General features: G+C 37.3%; 1 protein-coding gene across 3 annotated transcripts in view; it reads right to left on the reverse strand.

Annotated features, from left to right (window-relative positions):
* Positions 1–219: 219 nt before the first annotated feature.
* papola (poly(A) polymerase alpha) overlaps positions 220–16194 on the reverse strand; it is a 41321-nt gene continuing 25346 nt past the window's right edge. For 2 of the 3 annotated variants that reach the window (XM_051654748.1, XM_051654747.1), the window contains 8 exons: positions 12714–12838; positions 11794–11927; positions 9155–9237; positions 8439–8656; positions 6281–6343; positions 6047–6100; positions 5896–5931; positions 220–1503 (listed from right to left, as the gene is read on the reverse strand). In XM_051654748.1, coding sequence (XP_051510708.1) covers positions 1408–1503; positions 5896–5931; positions 6047–6100; positions 6281–6343; positions 8439–8656; positions 9155–9237; positions 11794–11927; positions 12714–12838 — 809 coding nt within the window. In that variant the 3' untranslated portion in view covers positions 220–1407. The remainder of the gene's footprint in view (positions 1504–5895; positions 5932–6046; positions 6101–6280; positions 6344–8438; positions 8657–9154; positions 9238–11793; positions 11928–12713; positions 12839–16194) is intronic. The other variant, XM_051654749.1, reaches the window with a different exon arrangement.

The following is a 16194-nucleotide window of genomic DNA, read 5'->3' on the forward strand; positions in this document are numbered from 1 at the left end:
AGAGTTTTGAATTAGGTATTTGAAATTAACATGCAAAATCTCTTTAAGAGAAATGTATACTTTATAGTTACTATATAGCCCTTGTGACAAGTTGCCCTGCTCTGACCTATACATTAACATTAATTTATATTGTTCCAAGCTTGTGCAGTGTGAGGTATAAATAATGCTGAACCTTTTGCATGTTATTTAGCAGCACAAATGAAAATGATCACACATTGATTTCTCTTTGCAACAATGTAGACCTTTATTTGTGAAAAAGTACAATACCTTGTTCTTACAAATAAGCGTATGAAAGAACTGAAAGAGCATTGCAAGGCCATAGAAGGCATTTCATAGAGTGAATCTGTGCTGTGACGACAGTGTTTCTGGGGCAGCGTTACACGTATCCAGTCAACACAGACCAAGACAAAACACATCTCTCACTGAATCAGCTAAACACAGAATAAGAAAAGTTTGTACATGTCTCCAAAATGAACAAAATCACTTTCCTGCACCAATAAACATCATTGGATCTAAACTTAACAAAAAAAAAATTGTCATTCTTTTATCTTCACGTCCTTATCCTCAAAATCAGGTCAACAGTAATAAGTTGACCTGGCATTTTAATAATTCAAAATGCACCTTTGATTCCACATAATGAAAAAAATTCCAGGATATTAATAGCAAAACCAAGCTGTTCAAAGCAAATAAAAGTCACAATATTTTTGTCTCTATTTGAATGAATACATATACACATGGAAAAATAAGCCTAAATTAATGGCCAGCACTGGTCTGCTCTTTTCGGACATCTGAGAACACTAGAATCAGAGCATGCAGGGAATACTAGCTATTATACTCCTAATAACAACCATAATTAACGTCCTGCTAAGACAGCAGAGCAAAAACATGATGTTTACACCAATCTCAGAGTGATCTGGCTAAATTACAGCGGTATTAGTGAGCTAGATTCATTAGTACACGCTGATTCAAAGCATCTCTACCTGCTGGCTTGATTCTCATCTACACCATCGGCTCTGTACAATATGGTGGAATGGTCTCCAAAGGACCAAATGTACCCTGAAATATAATTGCATGTCACTTTATTGTTTACAAAAAAAAAAAAAAAAAAAAAGCCTACAGCATCACTGTCTTTTAAGTTAAATGGAGGAATGGGACCAGGAAAATTTACAAAGCATGGGCACTAAATGACACAAACACATTTATTAATCACAATGAGGTTGTTGGGTGTGACATCTTTTTTTGTTTCTTTTTTTTTTTTTTTATTGTAGTAGGGGAGGGAGGTAGAGGGCACAGGGAAGGTTTGTGGAAGAACAGAGCTGCCCTCTTGTGGAGAGTGGCATTGCCATGGCCGGGAAATGACAGGCTTTCACCTCCTGAGTATTAGAGCGGCAAAGAATCCTGCCAGTTCTACCTGCTGAGTCTCAGCTTGATGGAGTTCTTCACCACAGCAATGGGGTTGGCCGGGAGGATTGGAACATCTGACAGATCAGCACTGGATGCTTTCTGTGGAACATAAAAACTCCATCAAATTTCATAAATGTAATAAATAGAGATGGATTGGAACTATGGATGGGAATCGTAAGAATTTAATTATTCCAGTTAATGATTCTATTAATGGGTTATTTTAGTGCTTGAAAAATAATTGGTCTAAAATATTAAAACCAACACCATTCAACTTTTTGGTAACACATTTTAATATTTTAATGAAAGTACCATCTATTACGACAAAACAGTTACTGTATATGAACAACCTGTCAGTAATTACACTAAGTCTCTTGAATTGATGACAGTAACGACTTGTGGTTCAGTGAATAATAACCATGCCGAAGTCACGATTTAGTCAGTGAGTGACTCATTAGACTTAAACACTGAAACTCATGACATCAAGACTGATTAAGTTGAGTTTTTTGACTAATTCTTTCAAAAGAACCAGCACCATAAACATCTCATTCAGAAATTACAAATGTTTTTGTGTTGTTTTCAGGTCTGATTTAGTCACAATATTCAAAAACGTCTTTGATGATCCCGTCTGTATGAATGTAGGAGCAGCTTTTAACTCCTGAAGAAGGCTTTTGTCACATCTCACAGCGCAGCACAATGAAGGTATATGGAATACTGGCCACAAACATGGCAGCGCGGTTATACAGTGACATCACATGAAACAGGTCAATACCATGTTAACAATTAAAGTTTTTATGCCTTAGCCAGCCACAACTGCAAAAAGAAATTTTGATGGTTCCTTGCTTTTTATTTTTGGTTGTATCATGCTGTGTAGCCAATCTAGCCAACAGTGAAATCTCCTTGTTCCAAAATGCTGTTCCACATGTATCATGTATAGGGTTGGAGCAAAGAACCGACTCTTATTCTGAACCAGTTCCTTTCTTCGTAGGAATACCTAAACCGCAAGGTTTTCATTACTTTCGGTTCCATTTACACTCTAGCATTCTAACTTCAACATGCATTTTTCAGCAGAAATGGACAAAACGCGGTGTTATTTGCAGTGTGCTACTGCGCTATTTAGCAGCAGAGCAGCCTCTCTACTGAATCTATAGCGCGAAACAGCGCGACCAATGTAATGTGGCTCCCAAGTGAATAACTCTTATGAGCCGGTTCTTTTAACAACATGATCACACAGGAAGTCAGCATGTTGTTTCCAACAGTTTCAGTACCCTAGAATTACATTACTTTTTAACTCCACAGATGGTTAGGTTTGGGGTTTGGGTTGAGGGGTAGAGTTAATAAAATATGCTTTCCTCTTTATTGCATTACAGCTTGAAAATATGTTGTGCTCAGTGATGTCATACAATGGCAGTTTATGGTGACCACCACTTCAAGCTTCAAAAGGATGCAAAAGTATAATTCAGAAATCTAATAAATTATTCCATGAGGCTCATGATTGTAATCAAAGCATACGACAAGGTTTGGTGAGAAACAAACCGAAATCTTATTTATTAATTAGTGAAACTGTTGCCCGACCGTTGCTCTCCTCTACGCGTTCATGAGACTGCATGAGAGCAGTATCTGTCGTGAAATGGGCCGTTCAAGCAAAAACTCGTTTTGTTTATCTAACAGGTCTGCCACAGCGATACTAACAACAGAACACAACACAGCTGCACATAAACCAGAGAACCGAACTTACTAAATATATCTGATGAGTTTGTAGTCAGAGAATAAATGTATTTCTATGCCCAGCCTTATTTATTTGAATCAAACTAAGAGAGATAGACAGAGGAGGCTGAAGGCAGCCACTGTTACACCGTGTCCTAACCTAACGGCAAACGACATGCAATAAAATGTATATGTTAATCAGAGTTTTTGTTCTAACTAGCTGTGACGAGCGACAGTACATTCTGTAGATCGCTTGGTTTCTATTTTCGGCATTCCACCAGGTAACCCAGCCTGCTGTGAACTGGCACCGGTCCAAAAACTTTCTCATAACAGTATATTGAAGCCAGCATCTCACTAGCCGGTTAAAACTACTTGATTTTGGCCAAGAATGTTACACCTACCGAATGTTTTCGCTGAGGTATCGCTCTCTTCAGTCTGAGGTATCACAAATGCTCACCCATTCAGAATGGAGAAGAGTTGATGGACATTCCCACCTCTTCTATCTCTCTGTTTGTGTGAGTCAAACAAATTAGGCTGGGCATAGCAATGCATCTATTCTCTGATTACAAACTTAGACATGTAAGTTCTGTTTTCTGGTTTGTGTGCAGCTGTGTTGTGTTCTGCTGTTTCTATCGCGGTAGTGGACCTGTTTTAAATTAGTTTTCGCTTGAGTGCCCCATCTCGTGACAGGAACTGCTCTCATGCAGTCTCGTGAAGGTGCAGTAGAACAGTCGGTCAACAGTTTCACCAAATAAAACATTAGATTTCAGTTTGTTTCTCACCAAACCTTATCATATGCTTTCATAACAATCATGAGTCTCATGGAATATTTTTTGACTGCTGAATTATACTTTTAAGTGCTTTTGAAGCTTGAAGAGTTGGTCACCATAAACTGCCATTGTATGACATCACTGAGCACAACATTTTTCACAGTTTCTCTGTTTGTGTTAAAAAAAAAAAAGAAAGTCATATGGGGTTATAACAACACAGGGGTGAGTAAACAATGACTGAATTTTCTTTTTTGGGAGAACTAATTCTTTAAGGCTACTGAGACTTAAATTCAAAAATATACACTGATGAGCCAAAACATTATGACCATTCACAGGTTAAGCGAATAATGTTGATCATCTGCAGACAAGGGCACATGTCAAGGTCTGGGTAGATTAGATGGTAAGGGAACAATCAGTTCTCTTAGTCAGCGTGTTGAATGCAAGAGAAATGGGCAGGAGTAAAGACCTGAGTGACTTTGACAAGGGCCAAATTGTTATGGCCAGATGACTGAGTCAGAGCATCTCTGAAACGGCAAGGCTTGCAGGGTGCTCCCAGTCAGCAGTGGTGAGTACCTACCAACACTGGTCCGAGGAGGGACAAACCACAAAACGGTGTCAGGGTTTTGGGCGCCCAAGGCTCATCGATGCACAAGGGCAACAAAGGTTATCCCATCTGGTCCGAACCGACAGAAGGTCTAATGTGGCACAAGTAACAGAAAATTTTAATGATGATTACGGGAGGAATGTGTCACAACACACAGTGCATCGCACCCTGCTGCGAATGGGGCTGCGTAGAGTACCCATAACCCCTGTCCACCATCGAAAGCGCCAACAATGGACACGCGAGCGTTGGAACTTGACCTTGGAGCAATGGAAGAAGGTCACCTTGTCCGATGAGTCCCGTTTTCTTTTACATCACGTGGACAGCCATGTATATGTGGGCCATTTACCAGGGGAAGTGATGCTCTGAGCAATGTTCTGCTGGGAAACCCTGGATCCGGCCATTCATGCGAACGTCAATTTGACACATGCCACCTACCTAAACATCGTTGCAGACCAGGTACACCCCTTCATGGCAATGGTATTCCATGATGGCAGTGGCCTCTTTCAGCAGGATAATGTGCCCTGCCACACTGCACACATTGTTTGGGAATGGTTTGAGGAACATGATGAAGTGTTCCAGGTGAGGCCCTGGCCTCCAAATTCCCCAGATCTCAATCTGATTGAGCATCTGTGGGATGTGCTGGACTAACAAGTCCGATCCATGGTGGCTCCACCTTGCAACTTAATGGACTTAAAGGATCTGCTGCTAATGTCTTGGTGTAAGATACCACAGGACACCTTCAGGGTTCTTGAAGATTCCATGCCTCAACGGGTCGGCGCTGTTTTGGCGGCATGTGGAGGACCAGCAGCATATTAGGCAGATGGTCATAATGTTTTGGCTTATCAGTGTACATTTTGTTGTAATGAGTTTTATATAAAAATATATATATATATATATATATATATATATATATATATATATATATATATATAAATGTGAATAATTAAAATATGTTAGCAGATTGCATTATTATATAGTTAAAAAAGGACCAATTACTGGATAACATTCATGCCTGTAAATTAAAAACTCAACACCTTTTGCAAGAATTTTTATTAAATTTATCTCCGATTTGTTATATCTGCTATGTTGAAATCTGAAACGATCTCATCATTTGGCAACAGACTGGTAAGGGCATTAAAAGCAATAAAAATTGCTTTTTGTTTCTTCCAAAAAAAATAATTCTTCCTCAAAAGTAAAAATCATTGATGGAACTGTTATGTAATCAGAATAGTTACATTTTTACGATTCAAATCACTAATTATATTAAACACCAAATATGTTCTGATTGGCTGCTGCTTAGTGCTATATTTAGCTTTCAGTGAAGACAAATTACTTTGTATTGCATTGTTACTGGTTAGGATATAGTGTAAGAACGATAATTATTAAGCAATAATCAATTAAACATGTCATTACCTGGCTAGGAGGCATCTTCTCTGCTGTGTCCACCTCCTGAATCAATCAAGGTATGAATGTTCAGTAAATCTACTCATTTGGCCTTCACACATTCAATGCTTTCATTCATAATAACCAGCATAACTCTTCAGATTTTGTATGATTCGTTTACCGTTAATTCAGTCTCTGTTTTGAGCTCACCGTCTGAAGGAGCTTCTTCATCTGTCTGCTTGAACAGAAGAACAATACAGCCATGACAAACAGACAAAACTATCGAGCGATGAACATCATTACCGACAAATTGGCTCTTAAAGTTCCGTTACAAGTTATGGAGAGGATGCCAGGATGGAATGGCAATAAAACTCGGTGCAGGTACTTTATCAAACTAAAAACAAGTAAACATTACCACTGGAGCCACAGCTACATGGCCATCAGCTTCACCTGAGGACTTTGCTTCAGGGCTTGAATGCTGGAAGAGTAGCACCTCATTAGAATTTCAATACGCTATCAGCATTTTTTTATGTCATGTTTATAAAACCTTCTTCATGCAATATATAAACATACATTCACTTTTTTGTTGTTGTCATAGGTATTTTTAAGGAGAGCATTGGACATGAGAAATACAATTTTCCAATAAAATTCTGATTTTTTATTTGTTTTTTTACTTGTCATCCAATTAATAAAAAGAAACAATCAATAATTAAATTGATTAAAAAAAAGAAGTTATTTGCAGCCCTAATAATCCTTTGTAAACCTGATTAAGTTCACAACTAGTTGGCCAATAAAATACAGTCATTGCAATCACAAATTTCCAATTTATGGTAAAAAAATAAAATAACATTTTGTATAAATATTATATATTTTTTTGCATAGTGACATTTTTATGACAATTCAGAACATCCAATTTACTTGTGAGTTCTTTTGTAACTCTCATTATTCTGGATGGTGAATCTCATTACTGTAAACAATAATGTTTTAAAAAAGTAAATAAAAAAAAATATATATATTTTTTTTCCGATACTAGTATCAGGTCCGATACCGCGCTCCTAAACTGGTACTCATATTCGTAAAAATGCTCTGATACCAAAAACCGATACCATCTGACATATGAATGTCAACGTAAACATTCAGCCCACAAATTAAAATTACATTATGTCCTAGTGTGATTATTTAACCGCAAAAGCTGCAATTTAATGATAAATATATAGTTTGCATGTAATTCAAATGTGAGCACATGTGTAGCAGAATGTGTAGAGACAGTGTTGTGCTGATGCCGGCTGCTCATACAAGGAAAACACAGAAAAGCATTGCGCGCTGTTTGTAGCAGATGACAGTAAATAGAGTGCAAATTCACGTTTTAGCGTGAGGCACATACAGAGTACATACTTATTTAATTAAATAGCAGCCTTTTGCGGTTTAATAATCACTTTGTCACATAGCGACCGGCTTTTCCAGAGTGGGAAGCTGCCATCAAACGTCTGAGCTTCTTGGTCAAAACAACACAGAAATATATCACTACTGTAAAGTTATGTAATATTCACTTTAATACTATTACTACTACTACTAATTATTATAATAATAATAAATCAGTTGTAATTGTACTATACTTAAGCAGTATCTAACATCTGTGATGCTCTGTTATGCAGCACTTTACTTGACAAAATATAATTCCAATGTTGTATTTTGGATTGTGCCATGAAGTTCTGTATATAATCATTTCATTTAATAAAAAATAATACAATATTATGTTGAAAATTAATCGTTATATTTTTAATTGATTAAAGCTTTAATGAATTCATTTATTTAAACACCATTTTGATGATAAAATTGAATAAACTGTTGATATGGAATTTAGAAAAAAAAAAAAAAAAACAGTATCAGACTTAGTACTCGAATCGGTACTCATACTTGTTCTCAAAAAAATGGTATTGGGACATCCCTAATAAAAATGTCTGTTTGTTTTGAGCTGCCCATCCAACTAGACACAACAACGACTCAACCAATGACGAGTTTGGGGAGGGACTATCTGTTTGTTCAGTCAACTGCAGATGAACAGTGTTTTTGCAAACCTGTTTGAAAACAATGTTTATTTTTCAATTCCATGCGGTGGCGCTAGTGCCACAGATATTACACACTTCACCCTTAATTTTTTCGCATTACAGTAATAGAATATATGGGGGGAAATGTGCTTGTCATGAAAATGTCACGATGCCAGCAATCATAATGGTCATTAAAATAAGCTTCCTTTTTTGTTATGCAAATACAATTCATTTATTTCTATATTTGGGGAGAATAAATAAAAAAAAAGTCATGCACACTGCTGTTGCTTGCAAAGAATACTTCACATTTATTAATACGTCATCGTTTCGGTCATCTGAGCTTTGTCAAGAATTTACAAAATCTTGTTTGTACACTTCTATTAATAACCAATCAGGTGTGAGGGGTCTTTTTTAGATTGCGAGACATTGTTTATAGATTTAGGGCTGAAATGTGATCAGGACATATACTTCTGGTCTTGTGCGATTTACCCATATGAAAGAACAAAAATTAAAGTGTTGTCTTACGTCCTCTACTTTGGCTCTCTTGGCCGTCTCATTCCCGGGGGGTGAGGCAGGTCTCTTCACGGCAGGGCCAGCTGATAAACATGGACTAGACTGAGGGTTCTGTTGTTCACTGTCCACTTTGGGTTTCTTTTCCGTTTCATGCTGAATGGGTGAGGCAGGCCGCTTCAGTGGAGTTGGACCCTTTTGCGCACCGACATTAACAGGCTTGATGCCGTCCTCTGCATTGATGAAAACAAAAATCAACAGTTCAGAATATTAAAGGGATAGTTCACCCCCAAAAAATTTCTTTCTTTCATTGAACAAAGGGAAATTTGTTTTTTATATTATGTTAGGCATAATATTCACACTGCCCGGGCCGACATCAATGACACCACACACCATTAGTTGTAAGTGAATGCGGAAAACCAAGTAAAATATGAGCAAGAGCAAATTAGATTTGAGAGCTACAAAAGCAGAGGGTAAATTATCAGTGAATAAAGACTTAAATTTCAGTGAAGACTACTTTTATGGTAATTGTCTTTTTTTTTTTAGCCTATAAATCACCATTAAATTTAATTGTATCGAAAAGAGCAGCATGAACGTTCCTCAAAACATCTCTTTTGGTGTTCCATGGAAGAAAGTCATAAGAGTTTGGAACGACATGAGCGCGAGTAAATGATGACTGAATTTTAATTATTGGGTCAAAAATAACAATGACTACTTCACAATAGAATTACCGGCAGATGGGAGCATGCTTGCACTTGAAGCATCTGTTTTACCCTGCACATCTGAGGTGTGTGTGGCTGTCCCAGTGGAGCTACTGTCAAGAGAAAAAAAGAACACATACATATATACATATATATACACATATATATATATATATATATATATATATATATATATATATATATATATACATACATATACATATATATATATATATATATATATATATATACATACACACACACACACACATATATATACATATATATATATAGATAGATATGTATGTATGTATGTATATGTGTGTGTGTGTATGTATATATATATATATATATATATATATATATATATATATATATATATATATATATATATAGATAGATAGATATGTATATACACATACATACATACACACACATATATATATATATATATATCCAAAAGTTTGGAAACACTTATTCTTTATTATAATTTTTTTCACATTTTAGAATAATAGTAAAGTCATTAAAACTATAGAATAACATAAATGGAACTATGGGAATTATGTTGTGACTAAACAAAATCCAAAATAAATCAAAACTGTGTTATATTTTAGCATCTTCAAAGTAGTCACCCTTTGCCTAGAATTTGCAGACATGTACTCTTGACATTTTCTCAACCAACTTCTTGAGGTATCACCCTGGGATGCTTTTTAAACAGTATTGAAGGAGTTCCCATCTATGTTGGGCACTTATTAGCTGCTTTTCTTCATTATTTGGTCCAAGTCATCAAATTCAAAAAAAGGATTTTTTTAATTAAATGTTAGTTTTATAATAAAATAAATGTGGCACAATTATATTTTTGTCTACAAAACAAATTCAAACATTTAAGCATACGCCTTCAGATCAAACGATTTTTAAGATCATGAGAAACATTTCAGTCAAGTGTTTCAAAACTTTTGACCGGTAGTGTGTATATACAGTTGTGCTCAAAAGTTTGCATACCCTGGCAGAAATTGTGAAATTTTGGCATTGATTTTGAAAATATGACTGATCATGCATAAAAACTGTCTTTTAAATAAGGATAGTGATCATATGAAGCCATTTATTATCACATAGTTGTTTGGCTCCTTTTTAAATCATAATGATAACAGAAATCACCCAAATGGCCCTGATCAAAAGTTTACATACCCTTGAATGTTTGGCCTTGTTACAGACACACAAGGTGACACATACAGGTTTAAATGGCAATTAAAGGTTAAATTTCCCACACCTGTGGCTTTTTAAATTGCAATTAGTGTCTGTGTATAAATAGTCAATTACTTTGTTAGCTCTCACGTGGATGCACTGAGCAGGCTAGATACTGAGCTATGGGGAGCAGAAAAGAACTGTCAAAAGACCTGTGTAACATGGTAATGGAACTATATAAAGATGGAAAAGGATATAAAAAGATATCCAAAGCCTTGAAAATGCCAGTCAGTACTGTTCAATCACTTATTAAGAAGTGGAAAATTCGGGGATCTCTTGAAACCAAGCCAAGATCAGGTAGACCAAGAAAGATTTCAGCCACAGCTGCCAGAAGAATTGTTCGGGATACAAAGAAAAACCCACAGGTAACCTCATGAGAAATACAGGCTGCTCTGGAAAAAGACGGTGTGGTTGTTTCAAGGAGCACAATACTTGTTGACCCCTCTCCAAACATAGCGCTTATGGCTGTGACCATAAAGCTCTATTTTGGTCTCGTCACTCCAAATTACAGTGTGCCAGAAGCTGTGAGGTGTGTCAAGGTGTTGTCGGGCATATTGTAATCAGGCTTTTTTGTGGCATTGGCTTCTTTCTGGCAACTCGACCACGCTGCTCATTTTTTGTTCAAGTATCGTCATATTGTGCTCCTTGAAACAACCACACCGTCTTTTTCCAGAGCAGCCTGTATTTCTCCTGAGGTTACCTGTAGGTTTTTCTTTGTATCCCGAACAATTCTTCTGGCAGTTGTGGCTGAAATCTTTCTTGGTCTACTTGACCTTGGCTTGGTATCAAGAGATCCCTGAATTATCCACTTCTTAATAAGTGACTGAACAGTACTAACTGGCATTTTCAAGGCTTTGGATATCTTTTTATATCCTTTTCCATCTTTATAAAGTTCCATTACCTTGTTCCGCAGGTTTTTTGACAATTCTTTTCTGCTCCCCATGGCTCAGTATCTAGCCTGCTCAGTGCATCCATGTGAGAGCTAACAAACTCATTAACTATTTATACACAGACACTAATTGCAATTTAAAAAGCCACAGGAGTGGGAAATTAACCTTTAATTGGCATTTAAACCTGTGTGTGTCACCTTGAGTGTCTGTAACAAGGCCAAACATTCATGGGTATGTAAACTTTTGATCAGGGCCATTTGGGTGATTTCTGTTACCATTATGATTTAAAAAGGAGCCAAACAACTGTGTGATAATAAATGGCTTCATATGATCACTAGCCTGAAATAAAAGACAGTTTTTTTGCATGATCAGTCATATTTTCAAAATCAATGCCAAAATTTCACAATTTCTGCCAGGGTATGCAAACTTTTGAGCACAACTGTATATATAGATATATATATTTGTAAACAGGTATTCCTAAAAAGTTATGGAATAAGGTTAGGGCAAGGTGGTGTAGATGATTTGACAGTTTACCCCTGAGGACTGGCAGCACGAGCACTCTTGGCAGTTGAAGGGCCTGTGGGTGAGGGGACTGACATGCTGTTGTCACTGTCAACTGATAGGTCAAGACTGCCGTCATTCATCGCACGAAGGCCGTCCGACGAATGCTAAAGGACAACAAGATGAAAACGAGGCAAACAGAGTTAACAAACATTAGCATCACAAGTAGCTACAAGGAATGTAAATGTATGGGTGAAATTTGACTACTTAATCTTAAAAAATGAAACCTCTTCAAAATAGGTTTCATCGATATTACAATGTGTTACATGATCTGGAAAATATATGTCTTGATCAAACTTTGATACTGTGGATTTTTTATGTTGTGTGTGACAGTAATGACATTTTCACTAGTTAGATAAGTCTTAAGCTTGCTAACACATCAAGTTAGCTGGAAGCCAATTCATTTAGAACTAAATGAAAAATAAATAGATTGTTTCTAAATTAAACAATAATTCTCATTTACTAACTGGTTTGGTAATGACACCTAATAAACCTACTCTCAGATCATGATGATATAAAAATATTCAAATTAATGACTGATGTTTTAGCAGAGATGTGCTGCTCTTTTAACTAAATGTAATCTTTTTTTGGAGAAACTCAATTGCTCTGTAAAATCCTTGGCGTGATGGTAATGATAACATTATTGGGGACGGGGTGTTTTTAAGACTTGTTATAAATGTATCAATCAGGGAAGTTATAGTGTCTGGACAGGGTAAAATTGTAATATTGCAGCACATACAATATTTCGACATATCTACAATATAGGAATAGTAATTAAAGACACAATAAAAAGCTGTTATAATCTGTCCTATCAATTAGAACTTTTTTTTTATCTTTAATATTCACCCTTTTGTATTATTTTATTTTTTATTTAGGAATAGATGAATGCTTGCCTTTCTCTTGCCCCTGTGAATGGCAACTTCAGGCAGTAGCTGATGCAGTTGTTTCCTCTTCACATGCATGGCTGTGATTTTCATGTCTTGCTCAAACATCTTACTAGTGATTGCCTGTCGGTAAACTAAATCAATAAAAATATTAATGTTCATTAGTGATCAGAACAACTCAAGTCAAATAGAATGTCATACATATAGAGAACAAAAAAAGATCAACCTGAAAAAGTTGTTTGTGTTTATCCCTCTCTCTAATATAAGCTAACAAAGGTGAAATAGGCACCTGTTCCATTTCAAGATTTAACTCAAACCCATGGAGGGTTTGGAAATGATGATAAATTAACCAAGTAACAATTAAAAATAAATTGTACATATTTTTCAGAGATTTTATTTAATCAGGGACAATACACATTAATAATACAAAAGAAATGTAAAATGTGCCAGATTTAGCCAAATTGGCTAATTTTCATCTGTAGTCCCTTGGCAGGTTGATGTTATAAGATCTGAAAATGGTTAACAATATAGCCACATGCAGCGTTCATCAGGGTCCAAGTACCTGTGAAGAGAACATAAGCAATACTGCCAAATCTGAAAGAATAGATCCTATGCTGGGCGATATGGCTACAAAAATATAATATTCTGATATTTTTCAGCCAACTGACGATATCTGATATACACTCACCAGCCACTTTATTAGGTACACCTGTACATCTACTTTTTAATGTGATTATTTAATCAGCCAATCATGTGGCAGCAGTGTAATGTATAAAATCATGCAGACATGTACTCTCCATGAGAGCCACGTCTGCCATTTTGTGCCCTCCTCCTCTCCTTACATACACACACACACACACACCCTCCTCTCATGTATTATAGGCTTACTTGTTACCATATCTAATCATGTTAATGTTTAGTTTGTAGCTGGAAGTCGGAAGTTTATTGACTGCATTGTATTGATTATTAATTGATATTACTGCATCAATAAGCTTTGTTATACTTTAAAGAGAAGTGTTTTGGTATTCTTCTGCATGCACCTGTGTCAAGGGCTGGCAGGGGATGTCAGTGCTCGGATTCAAGCCTTCATTGTTTTCCTTCCTAAGAGAACAATCCTATATTGAGACTGCTATACTGTCTGGTTATTAGTCCCTGATTCCAGGGTGGTGCCCTGGCGATATTAATCCTTATTAATATTCTATTGATTTTGATAACTGATAGTTATCTTTGATGATTGTTGATTTGAAGGATTAATAAGCTAATGTTGATTCTAATCAATGTTCTATTGATTTTAATAATTAATTATCTTTTTTTTATTTTTTTCTCCCAATTTGGAATGCCCAATTCCCAATGTGCTTTTAAGTCCTCGTGGTCGCGTAGTGATCGCCTCAGTCCGGGTGGCGGAGGACGAATCCCAGTTGCCTCTGCGTCTGAGATCGTCAACCCGCGCATCTTATCACGTGGCTTGTTGAGCGCGTTGCCACGGAGACATAGCGTGTGTGGAGGCTTCATGGCATCCACGCGCCCCACCAAGAACGAACCATATTATAGCGATCACGAAGAGGTTACCCCATGTGAATCTACCCTCCCTAGCAACCGGGCCAATTTGGTTGCTTAGGAGACCTGGCTGGAGTCACTCAGCACGCCCTGGGATTCGAACTAGTGAACTCCAGGGGTGGTAGCCAGCATCTTTACCACTGAGCTACCCAGGCCCCCCATATATTATTATCTTTGATAATTATTAATTATTGCTAATAACCAAACCCGCTCCTGAACGAAACATCATAGTTGTAGATTTTTTTTTTATTTGTTTTTTTTTAGTTTTAGCACCCACTTGCATACAAAAATTAATTACATTTGGCATGTGTCCTCAGAATGTTCTGTTTTCCATGTGTACCAAGTTTTAAGTTTGGACATTGCGCACAGGCCAATTAGTCATTGGGGCCAGGCCCAAAAATGAAGCGGTTTATATCTTTAGAATGATTTAACGAATAAAAATTATTTTTGTTGGCAAGGGTTGTAGATGATATACATGCAAATATTTCTCAGATTAGTAGGCCTTAGCTCTGCCTTCTATGAATTCCAAAAATCTGCATTTGTGGACATGGTTTATTGAGGGGGAAAACAAATCCCGGTTACCATATTACCTATTCATTTCAGTTGGGCAAATAAAGAAATATCCAGCTATTTAAGGTCAATGGCACTTCAAATAATGCAAAAACTACAATGTGTAATTTACAAAGTGTTTCACATCCATGCCTAATCAATCATGTTGATAATGTAACAAGACACATTACCTAACAAAATTTGAAATGGTTGGTGTGCAGAATTCTGCTGTTTTGATCAAAGTTGAAAATCCACATTTACACAATATCTGATTTATTATTTTTATTTAAAATGGAGGGGGTCCATACAGGTCCATGACACATTTTTGTTAGTTTTATTGTTAAATACTTAAACCTGAAGTATGTAATTTCTGTGACACTAGCACCACCAAATGGAATTGCAAAAATAAACAATGTTTTTAAAACAGTTTTCCAAATACACCCCTCATCTGCTGTTCAAACCATCAGATAGTCCCACCTCCAACTCACGCCATTGGTTGAGTAACGTTGTTGGGGTGGGTCTCTCTAAATAAACACAGGAATTTTACACTAATGAGCCAAAACATTATTACCACTCACAGGTGAAGCGAATAACGTTGATCATCTCCTAACAGGGCCCCATGTCAAGGTCTGGGTAGATTAGATGGTAAGCGAACAATCAGTTCTCGTATTCAACGTGTTGAATGCAGGAGAAGTGGGCAGGAGTAAAGACCTGAGCGACTTTGACAAGGGCCAAATTGCTATGGCCAGATGACTGGGTCAGAGCATCTCTGAAATGGCAAGGCTTGTGGGGTGCTCCCGGTCAGCAGTGGCGAGTACCTACCGACAGTGGTCCGAGGATGGACAAACCACAAACCGGCGACAGGGTGTTGGGTGTCCAAGGCTCATCAAAGCGCAAGAGCAACAAAGGCTATCCCGTCTGGTCCCGCCTGACTGAAGGTCTACAGTGGCACAAGTGACAGAAAATGTTAGTTACGGCAGAAATGTGTCATAACACACACTGCACGCACCCAGATGCGTATGGGGCTGCGTAGCCACAGACCAGTCAGAGTGGCCATGATGACCCCTGTCCACCGTCAAAAGTGACTACAATAGGCATGCAAGCGTCGGAACTGGACCTTGGAGCAGTGATAGAAGGCCGCCTGCTCCAATGAGTCCCGTTTTCTTTTACATCACGTGGACGGCCGTCTACGTGTGCGCCGTTTACTTGGGAAAGTGTTGGCACCAGGATGCACTGTGGGAAGATGACAAGCGGGAGAATGATGCTCTGGGCAATGTTCTGCTGGAAAACCCTGGGTCCGGCCATTCATGTGGATGTCAACTTGATACATGCCACCTACCTAAACATTGTTGCAGACCAGATTCATGGCAATGGTATTCCCTGA

The sequence above is a fragment of the Myxocyprinus asiaticus genome, chromosome 25 (assembly GCF_019703515.2).
Source record: "Myxocyprinus asiaticus isolate MX2 ecotype Aquarium Trade chromosome 25, UBuf_Myxa_2, whole genome shotgun sequence".
Classification (NCBI taxonomy): Eukaryota; Metazoa; Chordata; class Actinopteri; order Cypriniformes; family Catostomidae; genus Myxocyprinus; species Myxocyprinus asiaticus.